Below are 24,041 nucleotides of genomic sequence, written 5' to 3'. Positions count from 1 at the left end.
AACCTCAACTTTACACGTGAAATCCCTCATTTAAAAATGAAGTCACATTTTGGGCTGATTAAAAAAAAGAGAAACACTACTCCTATGTCCATAAAGTACCTAAAGAAAGTAACAAACTTTGATGAATAAACCAAGACTTCTGATTGCGGAAAGCCCTAAAATTAAGAATCTAACTAGTGATTTTTTTTCCCATCCAGTTTGATTAAAATGGGAAGACGTCATGCTCTTCAAACTCCACGTTCACGGTCACACTGCATTAGCGTTGGAATGCTGCAGATCTGGCTCCCAGACCGTACACACTTCACTGGTGGAGCTACGGTAGCAGCTACACATCCTATGCTTTCAGCTCTGTTAGCAGAGGCGACAAGGAAGGGTTATTAGGGAGGAAAAGCCCACGGTAAGCTCCACAACTCAGTGTAGGGCAAGAGTCTCTGGGCCCCAGGCTCCAGACGAGCAGCTCAGCCAGATGAAATCCAACACAAAACAAATCACATCCTTCACGGAGCTGATTTTCTGCGGCTTCCTAAGATAACTGGAGGTTTATGCAGCCACTGTTGAGATGAAAACCCATGTGGGCATCTCCGAAATCTGAGTGGGCAGGGTAGACCCTATGCTTTGGTATATCATCAATTTGGGGTGTGAAAATAGAAGTTTACTTATTTTTCTCTGCAGAAGCCCATAATGTATGTATGTGTATGTATGCGTGGTGTGTAATTATTCATATTTCTCACATTTTCCTTTTTTTTTTCCCCTAAGAATGATGGCTTTCTCTTCCTGAGATAGCTAGCACACGTGCTCTAATAATTGCCTTTTAAAAAAAGTAAGACCAAAACAAGCTTCTTTATCCTATCCCACCAATTCCCAGACTCTGTGGGGAAGAGAAGCAGAGAGTCCTAATCCGGGGGACAAAAGGGTTGTAGCTTGCACGCGGCTGAGTCCAGCCCTGGGCATCAGTGAGTGTTGATGGTGTCTCAGCAATTGTTGTTATTTTTAAATAACTATTTTATGCCAGGAACTGTGATAGACTCTTTAATCAGGGTTTTTTTTTTTTTTTTTTTTTAATTTATTTATTTATTTATTTTTGGCTGTGTTGGGTCTTCGTTTCTGTGCGAGGGCTTTCTCTAGTTGTGGCAAGCGGGGGCCACTCTTCATCGCGGTGCGCGGGTCTCTCACTATCGCGGCCTCTCTTGTTGCGGAGCACAGGCTCCAGACGCGCAGGCTCAGTAATTGTGGCTCACGGGCCCAGTTGCTCCGCGGCATGTGGGATCTTCCCAGACCAGGGCTCGAACCCGTGTCCCCTGCATTGGCAGGCAGATTCTCTACCACTGCGCCACCAGGGAAGCCCTAATCAGGGGTTCTTATGTTTGGGGGTGCTGTAGTCTGAATGTTTGCATCCCCCAAATTCATATGTTGAAATCCTAACTCCTTCAAGGTGATGATATTAGGAGGTACGGACTTTGGGAGATGATTAGGTCATGAAGGTGGAACCCTCCTGATTGGGATTAGTGACCTCATAACAGAGACCCCTGAGAGCTGGCTCATCCCTTCTGCCATACGAGGGCACAGTAAGAAGCCATGATTCTGCAGCCACATAGAGGGCCTTCACCAGAGCCCGACAATGAGGGCACCTGGATTCTGGACTTCCAGTCTCTAGAAGGGTGAGAAACAATCTTCTGTTGCTTACAAGCCACCCAATCTGTGGCTATTTTGCTATAGCAGCCGGAACGGACAAAGACAGGGGGTGTGCACGTGTGGACTTTAGGTGGACTAGACTATGAACTTCCTGAAGTTTTACAAAAAATTTTGCATTTATGAATTTTTCTCGACAAGGTAATCCATAGTTTTCGTCTGATTCTCCAAGAAGTCCTTAACATAGAAGGAGTTAAGAGTGACTGCTGTACTTCTGTTACCTCTATTTGCCAACCCTTACCCAAACATGGGCAATCTTGTTCCATAAGTTTCTACACAGAGACTAGCATCTACGGCTTAGCAAGGTTAAGTGACTTGCCCAAGGTGACACAGTGAGTCAGCAGTAGAGCTAGGGTTCTAACTGACATCTGCTTGGCTTGCTTGGCCCCAAGGTCTGTGTTCTTTCTACTGGGAGGCCCTAAGGTGGGGAGAAGGGAAGGGATATTGATTTTACCTTTATGCACTTCATTGGATCAGGGACAGGAGGAGGTAGAGGGTGGGTTAGACAGTCACCCCCAGTGGGGTCCGCAGGGGGCAGCCGGCCTCGAGGTGTTTACCTAGGATCAGTAGCTGTGTGTTCTCAGTCAGCTCCCCGTGCAGATTGGCCGCCCTGCAGGAGTACAGGCCCTGATCCGAGGAGGACACGGCTGTAAGCAGCAAGGAGCCCTCGTGCAGATGGTGAGGGGAGCCCAGTTTGCTTTTATTCCTGAACCAAGTGACTTCAGCTTCAGGCACACCTAGGAGGAAAAAAAAATAAACTCATCAGCCAACACATTCAGGTGACCCTGGAGGCATTTATAGACTCTTGCCAGGGCCCGCCCCAGGGCTGCTCTGCAGGAAGCATGTGCCTGGGCGTCTTCTACTCCCCTTCAGCCAAACTAAATAATGCCTCTGACCTCTCAGCCGTCTTGGGATCTTTTGCCTTTTAAACCTCACACTGATGAGGCAGGAAGAGAGAGGCCGGTTCAAAGAAGAGGAAGGAGGCAGCTGGGAAAAGGGCACTTGCCAGGGTGGAAGGAGTGAACCCAAATTCTTTGGAGAAAACACCTCAGAACTGAATGTATACACCAGTGCAAATGAATGACTGACAACTACATGAAACAAACCTAACGTTAAATAAGAAAAGCCAGACGTGAAAGAGTACACACTGTATGATTTTGTTTCTGAAAGTAGAAAACAAAAACTGGTAACATCAGTACTCTGCTGTCAGCAGTCAGAGTGGGGGGTTCCTCTGAGAGACTGGGATGGACTGGGAGGGGCTGTGACTGAGAGTGGGGACAGGGAGCTTGGTTGCTACTAATCCTCTGTTTTTTGACTTGGGGGCTGGTTTGGTGGGCTTGGGACCTTTATGATATGTGCACTTTTCTGTATAAATATTATATCTCAGTAGAAAGTTAAAAGCTACAAAATATAGATATATTCATGAACCAGACAAATGAAAGCTGCTAGATCCTTACCAGAGTTGACACTCTATGTAGAAAACAAGCCTGTATTCTTTGAAGCCTAAGTATTTTCTTAGAACAAGAAAAGATTGAACTATCAGTATCACCACAGAAAAAGAAAGACAAAAAGAAAGACAAAAAGAAAGTGTTCTGCTCTCTCCTCAGTCTAAGTTATTGTTGTGAGAGAGAGCTGGGGAGAGTATGCACATCTGAATTGGGATGGGGTTCCTGTCTTTGGAAGTCAGGCTCTATCCTCTAGGAGTGTTATGGACTAAATGTTTGTGTCCTTTGTAAATTCTTATGTTGAAGTCCTAAGCACCATCAGTGTGATGGTGTTAGGAGGTGAGGCCTTTGGAGATTGTTAGGTTTAGATGAGATTGTGATGAGGGGGGTGGCCCTTGTGATGGGATTAGTGCCCTTATAAGAAGGGACCCTCTCTTTCTCTCTCTCTCTCTCTCTCTCTCTCTTCACCATGTGAGGACACAGCAAGAAGATAGCTGTCTGCAAGCCAGGAAGAGAGTCCTGGTCAGGAACTGAATGGGCTGGCACCTTGATCTTGGAATTCCCAGCCTCCAGAACCATGAGAAATAAACTTCTGCTGTTTAAGCCACCCATGCATGGCATTTTGTTATAGCAGCCTGAGTAGACTAAGACAAAAGAATGGCTTTAATTCCTGAGGAAGTTTCCCTGTGGGTCACATGCTGGTAAGGAGGCCCCAGTTTAGGACAAGCCTTCTGAGATGGTCTGCATAGGAGACCAAGTTCTGAGTGAGCTGAGAGACAGAAAGCGTGTGGCATTAGTTCACAGGTCTCCAGGGAGTAGAAAGCTCCATCCCTTGCACTGTCTAGCCTGCTAACTCAGCTCGCAACGTTTGCTCATAAAACTCTTAGACGTGTATCCAGGGCAGGTTCAGAACGTCAGATCCAGGTAAACAGGGTCAAAGCCAGGAACAGTCAGAGCCAGAGCTTTAGTCCTGTGCTTTCCCTGAGTTGGGGATGGATTTTGCCCTTGGGGCAAGGGCAGCCTTACCCTTCATGGGCAGGGTACTGTTGAGAATGAAGACACCTTCAAGGAGTTACCTGTGTACCTGTTGCTTGTCCTTGATGAACAAAATTTACCCACAGTCTACTTTGTAACAGCCAGCTCATCAGCCCTCATTATGACCCCTTGAGCACTTGCTGTTCCTGAACTCCCAGTGTCAGGAAGTGGGGTGGGGTGGAAGGGTGGTCTCATATGTTCCCTCACTAACAATGAGCTATCTTGTGTGAATTCACTGGTGTCCTTGCTGGCCTGCTGCCTCAGGTGGAGTTTCCAGTGGTGGAATGGTGGTCTAAGGTGTGTGGCCCAAGTGTCTGGCCAATCTGTAGGGCTTTTCTCCCTGTTAATGGGAAACAGGAGAGTGACTCTCTGGTCCTCTCTCTTTTGCTGTTGTTCAGATTACCCATAATTCACTGTGAATCACCAGGGACTGGCAGGCTGGCCGGAGAAAGGAGGCAAGGCTGCTGAAAGGAGTGGAGACCTGGATACCGAAGCCCTGTTCCATCAGGGAGGGGCACACACTGTGAAACTTAAGGCTCAGGTGCATGAGAGGGGCCAGGCTGGCACTATCTCCAAATACACCTGGAGAAAAGATGCAGGTGAGAGGCAGAAAAGCTGACTTTTCATTGCAGCACCACTAGGGAGAGCAAGAGCATCATGATGCCCAGCCATGCCAGCTTAGACTTTGGTCCCTGAGCTCCGTTTTCATGTTGGGGAAAAAAAAAAAAAATTCTACGGCATTCAGGAGAAAGCCTCTGAAAAGTAAGTTGAAGAAAACCCTTCCAGTCATTTCTCTCCTGAAAGTGTAAGGAAAAATGAGGTCCTACAAACCATCTTTTTCAAGTATTCACCCACCTTCCCTCACCATGAACTGATTACACGTAGCACTTGTCACTGGCACCTTCCTTGGAGGAGGGCTGTGGGCAGTAAGCACACAATCCCTGATAGGAACTGAGGCTGTTCTAGAGCGAGGAGGCAGGGTAGGAGAACCAGACTAATGGGCTGTCAGTTCCACCAGCAAAAGCGTGATGACTAAGTGAATGGTCGGGGGGAATGCTCTCTCTCCATGACGGTGTCCATGGGCCATCGCGTGTGTGTCTCCAGAGCCAACACTGTGTTTACACGGTCCGCTCCTGCAGCAAGACTTGCTGCTCCCCTATGTGTCATTCACTGGTCAGGGCTTATGTGCCTGTAGGAGAGCCAGAGGGGAGACACGGATGGTGAGAAAGAGGAGGAGGAGGGAGAGAGAGATGACCCAGGGATGGAGCCATTTCTCATGTCTCCAGGAAGTGGGTGTAAGCTTCTTCCTTCATCACTTCATCACTCTTGGCCTCATGCCCCTTTGAAAGCAAGTCTGTTTAACAGGACAAAACAGTCTTTGCCAAAAGTGCTGAATTCCTCAGTTGAGAGCAGGGGAATTCATGGGAGGAATGGACATGTTCAGGTTAATGAAGGGTAGAAGGAAGTGACCTCCAGTCTCTGTAAAACTGGGACCACAGAAGTGACAGCAGTGCCGAGGGAAGCCAAATGATGTAGGAATCATTGTTTAATACATAGATTAGCAAACCTCTCTTAGACTCCCTCAAACATGGACTTGCATCAAGAATTTGCCAATGGAGATGGAGTTGCTGGTGTCACATTTTAGGGGATTCCTGCCTGCGATTATGCGCCTTAAGCAGAGAATGACACCAAAAAGATACTTTGGAATGACAGCCAGTCCTGCTGTGACTGGTTCTGACATATTACAAACAAAGTTGGAACAAGGGGAGAAGAAAAGTAAACGATGCACCAGAGATCTCTTTTTTCTTTTCCTCTCAAGAGATGACAACGATGTTTCAGAAAATATCTCCAGCCCTCATATATGCCAGAGTCCCTGGAAAAGGTACCAGATATACATGCCTAACAATGATGTTTAGAATACCTAGACATTGGGAATGCACCAAGGTCAGGAGCTATACAAAAATATCCTGAACACATTAGATGGAGAAAGAACATTTACTGAGTATTTGCTATCAGCCGGACATTTAATAAACATAATCACTCATTTTTCACAAAGGTCATATGAAGCATTGTTATTAACTCCATTTTACTGATGAGGAAATTGGAACCTGAAGAGATTATGAAATCTGCCTAAAATGACATTAGTTTGGATTCCTGAATGATTACATGGCGACAGAGTCCCTGTACCTCCTCTCTACCTCATGGCCAATCAGTGACCTACAAATGGCAGGTGGGGATCCAAACTCAGATACATTTGATGCTAGGGATCCCCATCCTAACAAGTACATGACACTGCCTGCCATTATACCTGACTGCTTCCTTAGAAAAGGTATGAATTGCTGCACTATTATTTCTGGTATCAAATCCTTAAATATTTCCTACTTTTGGAATTAACCTTTCTGCTGTAATTGTAACACCAAGATTATTGTTAAGAGAGAACTTTCTAGAATCCATTTGTGCTGGCTTTGCTAGTGCTCTTCTTGGTGAGAAGCTTAGTCAGGTTGTGGAAGATTTTTTTTTTTTTCCCAAGCCTGTTGTGATGCGACAGCACATTCTACAGAAAGAAATGTCTGAAAAATGACAAAAAATATACTCCACCACAGAACAAAGTCCAAAGCTATGCTGTTGACAAGTTAGTTGGATAGGCTCCACACTCTGGACTCCCTGGTATGATTTGTGTCTAAAAAAGGAAGGAAAAGGACCTGTCTTTACTTCTCCCCCTTTGTGGCATATCTTATCAATAACACAGTGCTCTCCCTGCTGCTTGAAAGGATCAGTAAATGAGTGTAGTCATAATGGGATGTAACTTGATATGATTATGAGGATTAGTGTCTTTAATCTCCACTGAGCTGCCAGGTAGGGTGATGTATAATCATCTTTTTTTAAATCCCAGACAGGATATTCTTGTTAACTAGACCACTTGTTACACTTGGAAGGCTGCTTGCACTATGGTGGCTTGTCAACATCTTCAGGTGGGGCATCCACTGAAAGGTACATCTTGACATGATAAGTTCTAGAAGTTTCTTTGATGGCTTGGTGCAAGACAAGGAAAGGATACAGTAACTTAAATGTCAGCCTTGGCAATTATTCTAAAGAACCATGTAAGTCTGGAAAGGTTTACAGCCTTCCACATTTCTTCACACTGACTATGGCAGACACTGAAAGCTGTTTCTTCTTTTTCCTGGGTACCCAGCCCGGCTATATTTCCCAACAGCCCTTGTAGCTGTGAGTAGCCATGTGACTAAGAAGGAATGTGAGAAGCAGTAATGTGTGCTACTTCCAGGTGTCACCCTTAAAATCTTCTCAACCATCATCTACACTTTGTTTTTCCCCTCTTCTGGTTGACAGGATAGAGAGAACCTCTGGGGAGACCTTGGGAGGCATGTATTCAAGATAACAGAGCCACCAGTGTTCTGTGATGCTGAAGGACTGTGGGGGGCAGATCCCCTCCAGCTGACCAGGACCACTCTTTGGACTCCTAGGTAGGCAGTAATAAACTTCTATTGTGTTTGAGTCATTACACATTTGGGAGTCTACTTGTTACCAGAGTCTAGCCTTCCCTAGCTAATACACTGCCTATCATTGACTCCTCAACTAGTTATTTCTACGTGACCAGTCCTCACAATTTTATATCCTAAGTCTGCAAAAGCTTCCCTTGCTCCAAATTGTACCATAATCTAGGAAAGCATGTAAGATCTAGCCCTTGCCTACTATTCCTCACCTCCCAGCCACATGTCACACTACTTTCTTCTCTGCTCTCCATCCTACAGACACACCAGCCACATTTCACTCCTTCAGATCCAACACACTCTTTCTACCTCAGGCACATCCTGTTCCCAATGACTGAAACACTCCTCCTCCAACCCTTTATCTCCTACTCAGTTTTCTGAATTTTCTTAAATAGAGAACAAGTTTGGGAGTGGTATTAAGGGATTGGATCACTTTTCAAGAAAAAGCCTCATCATACTCATTGCTTAATGCTTTTTATGCTTAAGAGTTGGGAAGAATTTGTGAGGCTGAATTTTACATGTTGAAAGCATATGTATGCAAAAAGTTATTTAATGAAAAACTGCTAACAACTCAAACATGTAAGGACATGAGTTATTCTAGGTAAATTATGTAATATTCTTAAAATACACTATTATATAGCCATTAAAATTATGTCACAAGAGAGCCATAAAAGCCACTTGTAGCATCAAAGTAAAAATAGTTTTTTCTGCCATGTAGCATTATAGCTGTCAGTATTTTGACTGGAGACTCAGCTCAAGAATGATTTCTTTGTCCAGTAAATTCACAGACCAACAGTTTAATCAAAAGCAGGCTCTTTCCCATCTACATTGAATAAAAATCAAAAGGCATAATGGCAGAGACACACATTTATTTTAGTTAACCATGATTAATACAAATGGCCCTATGAATAAACATAAAAGCAAAGAACCTAATGTACATGGCCAGGCAAAAACTGGACCTAACAACCTAGGATTTCACCATCGGGTTACCAAGAGTGAGTCTCTGGATGAAGTCGGGAGACATGGCCTTAGGTGGCATGGAAGAGTTGACCAAAGCTGGTTTGACTGTCTTGGGTTCCCCATGATAAATACTTCTCCACCTGGATTCTGGTTCTCTCAGTCTCCCTCAAATGCCCAATTCCTTGCTTTGCTGCCCTTTGCTTCCCATTCTTTTAGTCCTACCAATCCCAGCGCTTAAGAGGAGACCCAACATGGTCCATCATATCTCCAGTTGGTGTTCCGTCTCCAAGGCCCATGTTCCTAGTGATCACATGAGGAGTGATGGTCCTGCACAAAGGACCCTGCCTCTACCACCAGTCTGTGTATAGAGGGGCAACTCATTCATGGGAAGCCCTGTCAGAGATTTTGTCCTACTCCCAATCTCGGAGTATAGAACCTGAAGGGATTTAGTTCCAGAAGCTTTCACTGATGAGGCTGGATGCACAGGCCAAGGGAAGCTTTACCAAGAAGAAGCTAATGCATGATGACAGAGAGAGATTTATATTTTTGGGTTCCTGGAGCTACCAGAACATTTCAGAGAAAAACCAGACCTGGCTGTTCTTTGGAAACAACATGCTGTAGATGAAGATTCGCCTCCTACTTCTTTTAAAATGGGTTATCTCTGGCCTTATAAATCACAAGTGGAGGTAAATCTTCCAGTGTTGGGGCTGAGATCTAAGAGGAAGAAACCCCCAGAGCAGGGGGTGCCAATGCCTGTCCTTTTTGCAGACAGGGTATGACTGGGGAACCGTGGTTTGGGTGCCGCAGGAAGGTATATCTGATGAGGACAGCAATCAGGGGACTGTCGCTGGGCACGAGAGCCATTCATTTTTCCTTTGCACTGTGGGAGTGAAAACCCTTAGGGTAGACAGGCTAGCAGTTCACAGGAAGGCCGAATTGGTAGCTGAGCTTTGTTCCAGTCTATGTGGGTGTTTTTTTATTTTTTAATTGACAGTAGATGCCTTTATGAAGAGCATACTACAACCACCTCTGGTCCACTACTCCTCCACTTCCCTGTGACTTTCTGGTCCCTTTAGGCCTCTGAGCTTGCAAGGCCTACCCAAGGGCAATGCCTGTATCACACTCCTAACAGCATTGGCTGTTTTCATTAATGACTCCTACCTACTTCTGACGTGAGTAAGCTCCAGGTTCCTGTTGGTCTCACCCTTGCCATCCACTCCCGAGCTTTCTACCACCACTGCCCTGAGTTCAGGCCCCAGCACCTCTGGTCTAAACTACTATGATGGCTTCTTTTTTTTTTTTGGATATACATTTATTTATTTATTTATTTTGGCTGTGTTGGGTCTTTGTTGCTGTGCATGGGCTTTTTCTAGTTGTGGCGAGCGGGGGCTACTCTTTGTTGCAGTGCACAGGCTTCTCATTGCGGTGGCTTCTCTTGCTGCAGAGCACAGGTTCTAGGTGCACAGGCTTCAGTGGCACACAGGCTCAGTAGCTGTGGCGCACGGGCTTAATTGCTCCGCAGCATGTGGGATCTTCCTTGACCGGGGCTCGAACCCGTGTCCTCTGCATTGGCAGGCGGATTCTTAACCACTGCGCCACCAGGGAAGCCCTACTATGATGGCTTCTTAACTGGCTTCTCTGTCCCTGTATTTCTTTTCTTCAATCCGTTTTATGCACTGCATGGCCCCTTAATGTCACTTTCACTCTGCCTTTGTCTGAACTCCTCATCCAAGCGTTCAAAGTCTCCCACGGCACAGGTGCAACCCACATTACTAAAGTTTAAGCCCCACCACCCTATCTATGCACTCTGGGCTCTGGCCAGACCAAAGCACACGCTGTTCCCCTGAAGTCCTGCGGCTTCCCTACTTCCATGAATTTTCTCACACTCTGTCGTCCCCCTGGAACACCCTCTGCCCCCATCTTTGCATGCTCACATTCTACCAGTATGCAAGACGGAGATAAAAACCACCTCTTCTCCCTTCATCTGTCCCAGTTTTCCTCCTCTCAACTTGCGGCAGCACTTTCCACTTTCAGAGTGACTGAGGTTCATGCTTGAGTTTTCCTACTAGCCCCAAATCCCTGAGAGCCGAATTTGTACTTATCTTTCCAGCCCCCAACCTAGCACAGGGCTCCATTAATATTTGAACAAATGAATTAACATATGAATGCATTTCTCACCTGCAACTTGGCAGTTAATAGTCACATTCACGCCTCGAACTGTTTTGACGGTGCCTCCTACATCAACTGTGATCGCGGGCTCCTCCGTGTTGATCACAGCCCCTCGTGATGTTTTCACTAGTGGCTTTCCTGAGGGTGAGAAGGAGTGTGACATTTTATTAGATGGTGGCTTTGGGTATTCCCTTGAAACACGAGATGACCAACAATGAACAAGGGACATACCCAGGCTTTTCCCACTGACCGTGTTTTCCTTTGGAAAAAACTCTAACTGTATACTATAAAAACCATCCGTCCACGCACCCACCTGTCTAGCTACCATAGAATTGTCACAAAAAGAATCTGAGGAGAGAGCATGGTATCCAACAAGTTGGGATGCTTTGTGCATCTTATCATTAAATTAACAAATGATCCAATAAATTCTGTGTTTATGGGCTTAATTAAATTTTTATTTTGAGATAGTTGTAGATTCACATGCAGTTATAAGAAATGGCACAGAGCAATCCTGCGTACTCTCTACCCAGTTTCCCCCAACGGAAATATCTTACAAAACTAGAGTACAATGTTATGACTAGAACACTGACATTGATGAAGTTAAGCTATAGAACAACATTTCCATCACTACAAGGATCCCTTATGCTGCCCCCAGCCCTGCCTTGATCCTTTGGCAACCATTAATCTGTTCTCCATTTCTTATAATTTTGGCATTTCAAGAATGTTATATAAATGGAATCATACGGTACGTAACTTTTTTTGATGGGCTTTTTTTCACTCAGAATAATTCTCTGGAGCTTCTTACAGGTCTCACATGGTACCATGGTGGCATGTATCAATAGTTTGCTCCCTTTTATTGCTGAGTAGTATTCCATGGTATGGATGTACCAAGTATGTTCAGCCATTCAGATGTTGAAGGCCATCTGGGTTGTTTCCACATTTTGGCTATTCAAATAAAGCATCTATAATCATTCCTGTACAAGTTTTTGTGTGAACATTTGTCTGCATTTTCTCTGGGATAAGTGCCCAGGAGTGTAATTGCTAGGTCATACAGTAGATTTTTAAGGAACTGCTGAACTGTTTTCCAGAGTGGCTGTATCATTTCACATTCCCACCGGTAATGTACGAGTAATTTAGTTTCTCTGCATCCTTGTTAGCATTTGACGTTATCATTGGTTTTAATTTCAGCCTTTCTGATAGGTGTGTAGTGATATCTCATTGTGGTTTTTTAAAATTTGCATTTACCCAATGGCTAGTGATATTGAACATCTTTCCATGTGCTTATTTTTCATCTTTATATCTTTGATGAAATGTCTCTTCATGTCCTTTAGCATTTTATAATTGGATTATTTTTTTCCTATATAGAGTTCTGAGAGCTCTTTACATTCTAGATGTAAGTCATTTGTCAGATACGTGGTTTGTAATAAATTTCTCCCAGTCTATAGATTTGTTCCCCTATCTTCTTTAAAAAAAAAATTTTTTTAAAAATTTTATTTATTTTTGACTGCGTTGGGTCTTCATTGCTGTGCGTGGGCTTTCTCTAGCTGCGGCGAGCGGGGTCTACTCTTCGTTGTGGTGTGTGGGCTTCTCATTGTAGTGGCTTCTCTTGTTGCAGAGCACGACGGGCTCTAGGTGCGCGGGCTTCAGTAGTTGTGGCTCGCAGGCTCTAGAGTTCAGGCTTAGTAGTTGTGGCACACAGGCTTAGTTGCTCCGTGGCATGTGGGATCTTCCTGGACCAGGGATCGAACCTGTGTCCCCTGCATTGGAAGGCAGATTCTTATCCACTGTGCCACCAGGGAAGCCTGTGCGCCACCATGGAAGCCCTCCCCTATCTTCTTAACAGGATCTTCCACAGAGCAAAAGTTTTTAACTTTGATGAAGTCCAATTTATCGAGTTTTCCTTTCATGGATCATGCTTTAAATGTTAAGTGTAAGATCTATTTACCTAGACCAAGATCCTAAAAATTTTTTCCTATTTTTTTCCTAAAAGTTTCCTAGTTTTACATTTTACATTTAAGTCTGTGATATATTTTGATATATTTTAATTTTCATATAAGGCGTGAGATTTAGGTCAAAGTTTATTTGTTTTTTGCCTATGGATGTCCAATTGCTCCACCACCATTAATTGAACAAGCTATCTTTCTTCCATGGAATTGCTTTTGTGTTTGTCAACATCAGCTGAGTATATTTTTGTGGCTCTACTTCTGTGTTCTTGTTTCTGTTCCACTGATTTATGTGTCTATCTCTCTACTAATACCACACAGTCTTAATTATTGTAGTTATATAATTAATCTTGAAATTGATTCTTGAGTCTGATTCTTCCCACTTTATTATTCTTTGCTATGCTAGTTTCTTTGCCTTCCTACATAAATGTTAGAATAGTCTTGTCTACAACTATAAAATTTTGCTGGGATTCTGATAGGAAATATACAAACATGAATATCAATTTAGAGAGAATTGACGTCTTTACTGTGTTGAGTCTTCCAATCCATGAACACTGTATGTCTATTTATTTAGATCTCCTTTACTTTCTTTCATCAGAGTTTTGTAGTTTCCAGTGTACAAGTCCTGGACATAATTTGTTAGATTTATACCCAATTATTATTTTTTTTAAGGGATGGTAAATGATATTGTATTTTCAATTTCAGTGTTCATGTGTTCATTGCTAGTATACAGAAACAGTTGTTTTGTATAGCGTGTGACCTTGCTAAACTTATATATTAGTTCTAGAACTTTTTTTGTAGATTCCTTGGTATTTTCTAAGTAGGGGATCATTTCTTCTGCAAACAGTTTTATTCCTTCCTTTCGATCTATATGCATTTTATTTCCTTTCCTTGGATTATTTCACTGGATAGAACTTCCATCACTACATTGAATGAAACTGTTAAAAGTAGGTTTTTAGTATGATGAGTGATTTTTCGGTTGAAACCTGGACATTTTCATATCATGTTATACAACTCTGGACCTTATTTAAATCTGTTTTAGCTGCTGTTCTCTGAAACCACTCAGGTCGGGGAGCAGGGAGATGCCACCTGGTTACTATCCAGTGGAAGTAGAAGTCCAGGTTCTCCACTTGGCTTCCTTTGTGACCCACGTGGGGGGCTCCTCTTAACTGCTGGGCCTGGGTGGAGCTTCTGTTTCCCCTCTGCTCTCCACTGACCCTGCCGTGGGAGGAGCCTTGTTACTGCTGGTGATGAGTGAAAGTCCTAACTCTCCAGGAGGCTTTCTCTACCACCACCCCAGCGGGAAGAGGAAGAGGGACACTGCAGGATGAGGGTAGAAGTCTAGGATCCCCATGTGGTCTCCACATTATGCCCCTGTGGGGATAAAATCCATCTTCTCTGACTCCATGTCCATGGGGGTGTTGGGGAACCATGTTTCAGTCTGCCGAGGAGTCCAGTCTTCCCATTCAGGCTTTGCTGGTGTGGGTGGTGTTTGGAGTAGAGCAGCATTTTCTAGTTTTCTGTCCTGCTAGGTTGCCCTTTTTCTGTTCCTTTGGGTAGAGGAAGCAGGCTTAGGCTGGGACATTTTTTTCTGTTTCTATTGCATTTCCTGGCAGCCGCCTTCTTCAGCTCCAAGTTTGGGCTTTATGAGGCAAACAAACAAATAGCCCAGAAAACCCAATGAAGTCACAATTGTGTCATTCCTCAGTACCCAAGGTCCCTAGCCAGTCTGTTTTCTCCTCTCTCCTTTTCAGTCTTCTTATGTTTGTTTTATATACAATGTCTGGACTTTAGTTGCATTTACCAGGAGGAATAGGGAAAAAATACATCTATGGCATCTTCCCAGAAGTGGAAATTCTGTGTACATTACACTTTAATAGGCCTTTACCAGCTGGGGATAAAAATACAGCACTTCATGTACATGACCACAAAATACAATGAAAAGATTCATTTATTGAGCACCTGGGGAAATAAGGGTCCACATGAGATCATTTTCATACACCCAAAGCTTAATTTTTTGTAAGCCAAATGGATTTAATTTTGTTTCAACCATTTTGTAGGCAGGACAATCTACAATGGCATTCACCCTTCTGTGCCTTCATTAACTGTGAAGAAAACCATAATTCACCAATGCCCTTCGGAGTCTTACACCTGCTTTTCATACTTTTTGTTTTCTCCATCATCTATTTATCCTTTCTTCCCGCTTGCACTGTCACCCAGCTTCATATTAGAAGCTGTCCTTCTTTCTTTTCCTCTCCCCTTTAATTGCCTTCTAGGCATGGGTTATTAGCTCATTAGAACTATCAATATGTTTAAGGACAGAAACTTCAGGAGGGTTCAGAGGAGTTCACCTTTGAATATATGCATAGGCTGTCTATCTGTTTTGACTGGGATCCTTTTCCTTATCTCACCTATATTCAATGTGTTTGAGGTTATGTATGATCTGATGTGAAGGTGAGTGATTTCTTACTATAATGCTTTCTGAGACTAATGCAGGGTGATAACAAGAGAGTGCAGCGGGAATGACACAATTAATACGGGTGTATTTACCTTACCTCCTGACCCTAAGAAGCTCTCGGCTCACACGTCAACTGTACTCTAAATCTAACCAGTCCCTCCGTTGCTATAATCTGATGCCGCCATGTTCTCTGGGTGGACTATTCCACAGCCTAACTGGTCTCCTCGCTCCCAGCACATGAATCAGATCACACAAGTCCTCTGCTTAAATTATCTAGTGCTTTTTCAGTGCGGTTAGAATGCAATTTCAAGCTCCTTTTCATGCCCAACCATCCCCTACGTGTTCAGGCCCAGCTGTTTACCCTCCCTCTACCTCCCTGAGGCCACACTTCCAGTTGATCACTGTTGTTGCAGCCACACTGCCCTTCGGTCCCTTCTTCCAGAACATCAGCACGTTTGTCCCAGCTGTTCCCTTTCCCTGATATCCTCCACCCGAAGACTTCTGCACAGTTATCTTCTGGTCATTCACGTCTCCACACAAATATCACCTCCTACTGGGGCCTTTCTAAAGCATACATGCCTTCCCTCCCTTACCAGTCATTACGTAGCTCAATGCCAATTTTATTTTCTCCCTAAGCACTAGAACTATCAAAATTTACCTTATTTGTGTGTTTTCTGCCTCCCACCCCTCACCATGTAACTTCCATAAAATCAGGGATCACATCCCTCTTGTTCTCTTCTTTGTTCCTACCACTCAGTCCTGGCACATAGTAGGTCCTCAATAAATATCTCATAAATGAATATATGTGTGCATACGGTGTACTATGCACATTATCTGAATTTGTTTTTGTTGTCATAACAACCCTGAGAGTCAGGTAAAGAATTTCCATCTTTTATATAGATGAGGAACTTAGGCTCAGAAAGGCCCAATGGTTTGTCCAAGGCCAGAGAGCAAGCAAGTAGTAGGACTGAAGTAGACCCCAGAACTTTGACCTCAAGTCCAGTGCTTGTAAGTGGAGATCCCAAATCCTTGTCTGCAGACTAGCTGCCTCAGAACCCCCAGGGCTCTTGTTAAAAAAACATAATCTGTCCTGCTATATATAATATTTGCCTCACTGTGTGTAATAAAATCAACTGTGCCAATGGGGAAAAGCAAGTTAGGGACCAGTTTCAGACTCACAATTACCAAGTTATTTTTCCTATAGGAATTTTAATAATAAAGGTGGTTTTATAGCTGCAAATGTATAGCTATAAAATTCAAATGTCACTGAATTAAATCCAGCCCTTAATTAATTATATTGAGCTTTTGCTGAAAAGTAACGACCTATCGCCCTGTCACTAGAGGCGCTGTTGTTAGCACAGGCTACTTATGCGTTCTCATTACCTTCATAATCCATTGTTAAGACAAAGCACAGAGTTACCCAAGTATCTACAATTAATAGAACTTTATACTGAAAAGTGTCCTTAATCAACTGACCCTCTTACATCTATTAGAAAAAGCTTGTACATATTATTGAGTTGCCCTCTTAGACTTACTAAGCCTGAATCTCAGGTGGTGGGATGGAAGCTCTAATCTCTATTTTGAACAAGTTCTGAGGTGATTCTGACATTCAGCCAGGTTTGATAATCAGTGAATTACACTGTGTTAGTTTTTCTTGAGTCCTGGTGAGAGCTGAGGTTTTTTTTGAGAGCCCATTAGTTCAATATTAGAAAATTTCAGGTTGGACACATGTACTCACTCCAATGTTCACTGCAGCACTATTTACACTAGCCAAGACATGGAAGCAACCTAAATGTCTATTGACAGAGGAATGGATAAAGAAGGTGTGGTACATATATAAAATGGAATATTACTCAGCCATAAAAAAGAATGACATAATGCCATTTGCAGCAACATGTATGGACTTAAAGATTATTTTATTAGGTGAAGTAAGTCAGACAGAGAACGACAAATATCATCTTATATCACTTATATGTGGAATCTAAAAAAAATGATACAAATGAACTTATTTACAAAACAGAAACAGACTCAGATCTGGAAATCAAACTTAAGGATACCAAAGGGGAAACATGGGGGGGAAATGATAAATTTGGAGGTTGGGATTAACATATATAAACTACTATATATGAAATAGATAACTAATAAGGAGCTACTGTATAGCACAGGGAACTCTACTCAATATTCTGTAATAACCTATATGGGAAAAGAATCTGAAAAAGAATGGATATATGTATATGTATAACTGATTCACTTTGCTGTACACCTGAAACTAATACAACATTGTAAATCAACTATACTTCAATAAAAATAAAAAAAAAAAAAAAAGAAAATTTCAGGTTGGAATTCTTATTTTAATGGTCAACTAAAAAACAAAACAAAAATAATTTAAGTCCACTTTAGATCACCTAGATAGTCACCTAGGTGAGATGAGTACCGCTGTGTGATGCCACGCCTATGTTTATGCTTGATTATAATCCCATTAGCTAGTATTATTTTAATTATGGAAGTCAACTAAGAAGGAAAAAAAATAGAGATGCAGAGAGGGAGTGAAGTGATAAATTATGTATTTGTGCTAAAAGAATGCTAAAAAAGGTCATGGCATGCCGGACCAAAAAGCTTTTCACAACAGGCAAAACAAAAAAAAGAGAGGCTGAGCCATGATCACAGAGCCTCTGCAGTGTGGGCAGAGACTCAGCCATCAGGCCCATGTCCACCATGTCATCTCTGTGGGTCAGCATCAGCTAGCAGATTACATTCGTGTTGATTTCTGGAAATTGATAGGGTTTACAGATTACTCTTTCATTGAATCTGTAAATTGGTGTTATAGTCGCATGAGAGCTATACATCCAAGGAGATTATGCTTAGTTTTATATCTGCATATATATAAGAAGAACAAGGAAATAGAAACAAAGGCAAGCTTTTCAATTTATCAGGCCCAATATAAGGAATCAAGTCTCTTCAACAGAGTCAGACACAGAAAAGAAACCATTAAGAGAATCATTTATTGTTCATTTCCTTTAGACCTCATCATACCCCTGAGCTTTTGGATTATGGCTCCTGTTCAAGTGATATGGAACAGGGGATCCAGAGCCTCAGTGGTAAGCAAGGGGAGCCCTGGTACAAGGGTGAACTTAAGGTCCACTAACACTTGCACGTCAATATGCACTGATGTGGAGGAGTGCCATCTTGTGTTGCCTTTAGAGCAGAGGCCTTCGACCAAACAGGCACTGTCCTGACCTGAAAGGACCAGCAGCTGGAGAGACAGGCAGGGACAGATGAGCAGCCCTAGGAGCAAATCTTGGAAATACATTCCTGTGCACATTCTGGGCTCTGGCTCACACCTCTTTCGCTCATGTGTGACTCTGGGTAAAATCAAAACCCAATGGGAAAAAATCTGAACATATGTGCTTGAAAAATATCTTTGGCCCAGTATAAGGGAGATGGAGAGAGGAGCCAGAGGAGATGAAGTCTTGCTTTTTGAGTGCAGCCAAGAACAGAGAGCATTGTAAGTAACTTTTTCTCAGGGCCGAAGTCTAGGCCTCCGCTAACAGCAACTTTGCTTTCAATAGCACGACGCCTTCCATTTTAGAAGCGATGGCAGAGATGGATCTGCTACCAACCAAATACTTTTCTTCTTCCTAGGCACACAGTCAGGTCATTTACCAGCCTCTCTGCAGTTAAGGGTGGGCAAGACCATGAATTCCAGCAAATGGAACGGGAGCAGAAGTCAAGTGTACCACTTCTTGACCCAAACCACAAAAAACCTCTTGTGCAATAATTTGTTTTAGACGTTAGGTGAGTCAGAAAAAATCTATCATATTTTAACCATCATATATTTATGGTTTTGTTTGTGAGATAGGCAAAGAGAATAAAGTGCCAAATTAGCACAGATGCTAATTAATCCATGTTTAATTAATATTTATTGACTCACTGAATGAATTAAATGGGTCTTCTTTCAACTCTTCTAACATTATGAGTCACAAATGGCATTTGAAAATGGTTCTCTATGATTCTTAGCCATCAAAAATAACAAGGACCTACTGTATAGCATAGGGAACTATATTCAATATCTTGTAATAACTTATAATGGAAGAGAATCTGAAAAAGAATACATACCTATGTACATATATATAACTGAATCACTTTGCAGTACACCGAAAATATTGCAAATCAACTATACTTCAATAAAATATAAAAATTGGAGGGGGGAATCAAGATGGCAGAGGAGAAGGACATGGAGCTCACCGCCCCCAACAAGTACATCAAAAATACATCTACAAGTGGAACAACTCACAGAGAACATCTACTGAACACTGGCAGAAGTCCTCAGACTTCCGAAAGGGCAAGAAAACCTCCATGTAACCGGGTAGAACAAAAGAAAAAAGAAAAAGAGAGAAAGGAATTGGGATGGGACTTGCACCCCAGGGAAGGAGCTGTGAAGGAAAAAAGGTTCCTGCACCCTGGGAAGTGGCCTCACTAGTGGGAAAATCAGCCTGGATGGAGGGGGAGCTTTGGAGCCTCAGAGGACAGCGCAGCAACTGGTTTGAGGTAGGCAAAACAGTGACCTGCACAGATGGTCAGTACCACCGCCCTGCGCTCCCCAGTCTCAGACGCTTGTCCACTGGTGCAGGGGGTGCTGGATGCCAGAGCTTGGGCTTTGGAGGTCCGATTCAGGGAGAGGACTGGGGTTGGCTGCACCAAGACAGCCTGAAGAGGCTGGAATGTGGCAACTGAGGGCATACTTGGAAGAAGCCTTGGCCCACCAGAGAGGCAAGGCACCACTGTTGGGGGGGCACAGGAGGAAAGAGGCGGGACCACCATAGGAGCTTCTTTCTCTGTGCACACTCTCACGCAACAGGACACAGCCTACATGACCTCTGGGGGCAGGCATGAGATGCTGTTGCTATCCTGGGCTCCAGAGGCGGGCACGGGCCGCCACCACCGCTAAGAGTCCCAGGAGTGTGCGCAATGCTGCTGCTACAAGACCCGCGAGCAGGTGCCAAGTGCTGTCTCTGCTGTCCCAGGAGTGTGCGGGGCACTGCTGCCACTATGAGACCCACAAGTAAGTGCCAAGTGCTGGCCCTGCTGTCCCAGGAGTGCGTGAGCTGCTGCCGCCACTCTGACACCCACAAGCAGGTGCCAATCTCTGCCCATGCCATCCAGGAAGAGCACATGGGCTATGAGCAGATGGTAATCACTGCCCCTGCTGTCCCGTCAGTGCACGGGCTGCTGCCACTGCCAAGAGATCGGGGAGCAGGTGCCAATAGCTACCCCAGCTGTCCCAGAGGCGTGAGGGCTGCCAGTGGCAGGAGACCCACGAGTGGGCACTGATTGCTGCCCCCACCATCTGAGCACGCACAGGTGGCTGCACCTGTATGCCCCATATCGAGGGGATAACAGCCAGCACGTGCTGAAGAAAGAGGCGCCAAGCATCCAAACTAAAAGTGGCCCCTCAATTCTGGACAAGATGGCGGAGTAGAAGGAATTGAGCTCACTCTCTCTCACGAAAACACCAAAATCACAACTAACTGCTGAACAACCACTGACAAAAAAGACTGGAACCTACCAAAAAAGATATTTTACATCCAAAGACAAAGTTGAAGGCACAAAGAGATGGTAGGAGGGGCACTTTCATGATATAATCAAATCCCATACACGTCGGGGTGGGGGAGGCAACGCACAAAATGGAAAATAATTACATTGCAGAGGTTCTCCCACAGGAGTGAGAGTCCTGAGCCCCACATCAAACTCCCCAGCCTGAGGGTATGGCATCAGGAGGAAGAGCCCTAAAGCATTTGGCTTTGAAGGCCAGTGGGGCTTGATTGCAGGAGCTCCACAGGAGAGGGGGAAACAGAGACTCCACTCTTGGAGGGCACACATAAGATTTCACGTGCACTGGGACCCAGCACAAAGCAGTGACTCCAAAGGAGCCTGGGTGAAACCTACTGGCGGTCTTGGAGTGTCACCTGGGGAGGCAGAGGTCGGCTGTGCCTCACTGTCGGGGCAAAAACACTGGTGGTGGAGGGCCCAGTGAATATCCATTGGTGTGAGCTCTCCTGGAGGTTGCCATTTTGGCACTGAGATCTGGCCCCACCCAACAGCCTGCAGGCTCCAGTGCTGGGACGCCTTAGGCCAAGCAACCAACAAGGTGGGAACACAGCCCCAACTATCAGCAGACATGGTGCCTAAAGTTGTCCTGAGCCACAGCCACCTCTAAACACACCCCTTGACACAACACTGCCCACTAGAGGGACAAGACCCAGCTCCACCCACCAGTGGGTAGGCACCAGTCCCTCCCACCAGGAAGCCTGCATAAGCCCCTGGACAAACCTCACCTACCAGGGGGCAGAAACCAGAAGCAAGAGGAACTACAACCCTGTAGCCTGCAAAAAGGAGACCACAAAAACGTAAAGTTAGACTAAATGAGATGGCAGAGAAATATGTTCCGGATGAAGGAACCAGATTAAAAACCCAGAACAACTAAGTGAAGTGGAGATAGGCAATCTACCTGAAAAAGCATTCAGAGTTATGATAGTAAAGATACCCAAGATCTTGGGAAATGAATGGAGGCACAGACTGAGAAGATACAAGATATGTTCAACAAAGAGCTAGAAGACTTAAGAATAAACAAACAGAGATGAACAATACAATAACTGAAATGAAAAGTACAATAGAAGGAATCAATAGCAGAATAAATGAGGCAGAACAAATAAGTGACCTGGAAAACAGAGTGGTGGAAATCACTGCATGGAACAGAATAAAGAAAAAAGAATGAAAGAAATAAGGACAGTCTCAGGGACCACAGACACAACGTTAAATGCAACAATGTTCATGTTATAGGGGTCCCAAAAAGAGAAGACAGAGAAAGGGCCTGAGAAAAGATTTGAAGAGATTATAGCCAAAAACTTCCCTAACATGGGAAAGGAAACACTCAAGTCCAGGAAGCACAGAGAGTCCCATACAGGATAAACCCAAGGAGGAACACGCCAAGACACATATTAACCAAACTAACAAAGATTAAAGACAGAGAAAATATTAAAAGCAACAAGGGAAAAGCAACAAATAACATACAAGGGAATCCACATAAGGACATCAGCTGATTTTTCAGTAGAAACTCTGCAGGCCAGAAAGGAGTGGCACCATATATTTAAAGTGATGAAAGGAGAGAACCTACAACCAAGAGTATTCTACCCAGCAAGGCTCTAATTCAGATTCGATGGAGAAATGAAAAGCATTACAGACAAGCAAAAGCTAAGAGAACTCAGGACCACCAGACCAGCTTTACAACAAATGCTAAAGGAACTTCTCTAAGCGGAAAAGAAAAGGACACAACTAGAAATGAGAAAATTACGAATGGGAAAGCTCACCAGTAAAGGCAAACATACAGTAGAGGTAGGAAATCATTTACAAACAAATATAATATCAAAACCAGCAATTGTGAGAAGAGGAAAGTACAAACACAGGATATTGGAAATGCATTTGAAATTAAGAGACCAGTAACTTAAAACAATCTTGTATAAATATAAACTGCTATATCAAAACTTCATGGTAAACACAAACCAAAAATCTACAATAGATACACAGAAAAAAAGAAAAAAACAATCCAAATGAAACACTAAAGATAGTCACCAGATCACAAGAGAAGAGAACAAAACAGGAAGGCAGGAAAAAAGACCTGCAAAAACAAAACCAAAACAATTAACATAATGGCAATATGAACATACATATTGATAATTACCTTAAATGTAAATGGATTAAACGTTCCAACCAAAAGACATAGACTGGCTGAATGGTTACAAAAACAATATCCACATACATGCTGTCTACAAGAGAGCCACTTCAGATCTAGGGACACATACAGACTGAAAGTGAGGGAATGGAAAAAGTTATTCCATGCAAATGGAAATCAAACGAAAGCAGGAGTAGCAATATTCATATCAGGCAAAATACACTTTAAAATAAAGACTGTTACAAGAGACAAAAAAGGAGAAATGTCTTTTTGGATTCATCTTCTAAAGTAATAAAAATAAAAGGAAAAATAAACAAATGGGACCTAATTAAACTTAAAAGCTTTTGCAGAGCAAAGGAAACCATCAACAAAACGAAAAGACAACCCAGAATGGGAGAAAATATCAATATTTGCAAATGATGCAACCGACAAGTGATTAATCTAAAATATACAAACATCTCACGCAACTCTATATAAAAAAAAACCCAATCAAAAAATGGGCAGAAGATATAAATAGACATTTCTCCAAAGGACACATACAAATGGCCCAAAAACCTATGAAAAGATGCTCAACATCGCTAATTATCAGAAAAATTCAAATCAAAACTACAATGAGGTATCACCCCACACCAGTCAGAATGGTCATCATCAAAAAGTCTACAGGGCTTCCCTGGTGGCGCAGTGGTTGCGAATCTGCCTGCCAATGCAGGGGACATGGGTTCGAGCCCTGGTCTGGGAAGATCCCACATGCCGCGGAGCAAATGGGCCCGTGAGCCACAATTACTGAGCCTGCGTGTCTGGAGCCTGTGCTCTGCAAAAAGAGAGGCCGTGACAGTGAGAGGCCTGCGCACCACGATGAAGAGTGGCCCCCACTTGCCACAACTAGAGAAAGCCCTCGCACAGAAACGAAGACCCAACACAGCCATAAAATTAAAAAAAAAAAAATAAGTCTACAAACAGTAAATGCTGGAGAGGGTGTGGAGAAAAGGAAACCTTCCTACAAGTTGGTGGGAATGTAAATTGGTATAGCCGCTACAGAGAAAAATATGGAGGTTCCTAAAAAATTCCTAAAAAACTAAAAACAGAACTACCATATGATCCAAC

At 43.5% G+C, this 24,041-nt stretch overlaps 1 protein-coding gene across 3 annotated transcripts in view; it reads right to left on the bottom strand.

The window, feature by feature from the left end:
• The window catches only part of ADAMTSL1 (ADAMTS like 1), a 464,565-nt gene that overhangs the window by 93,519 nt on the left and 347,005 nt on the right, over positions 1–24,041 (bottom strand). For all 3 annotated transcript variants that reach the window (XM_068552874.1, XM_068552875.1, XM_068552876.1), the window contains 2 exons: positions 10,817–10,945; positions 2,247–2,426 (listed from right to left, as the gene is read on the bottom strand). In XM_068552874.1, coding sequence (XP_068408975.1) covers positions 2,247–2,426; positions 10,817–10,945 — 309 coding nt within the window. The remainder of the gene's footprint in view (positions 1–2,246; positions 2,427–10,816; positions 10,946–24,041) is intronic.

The sequence above is a fragment of the Eschrichtius robustus genome, chromosome 10 (assembly GCF_028021215.1).
Source record: "Eschrichtius robustus isolate mEscRob2 chromosome 10, mEscRob2.pri, whole genome shotgun sequence".
NCBI lineage: Eukaryota > Metazoa > Chordata > Mammalia > Artiodactyla > Eschrichtiidae > Eschrichtius > Eschrichtius robustus.
The sequence above is the reverse complement of the archived record's forward strand: the minus strand, read 5'-3'. Positions and strand labels throughout refer to the sequence as shown.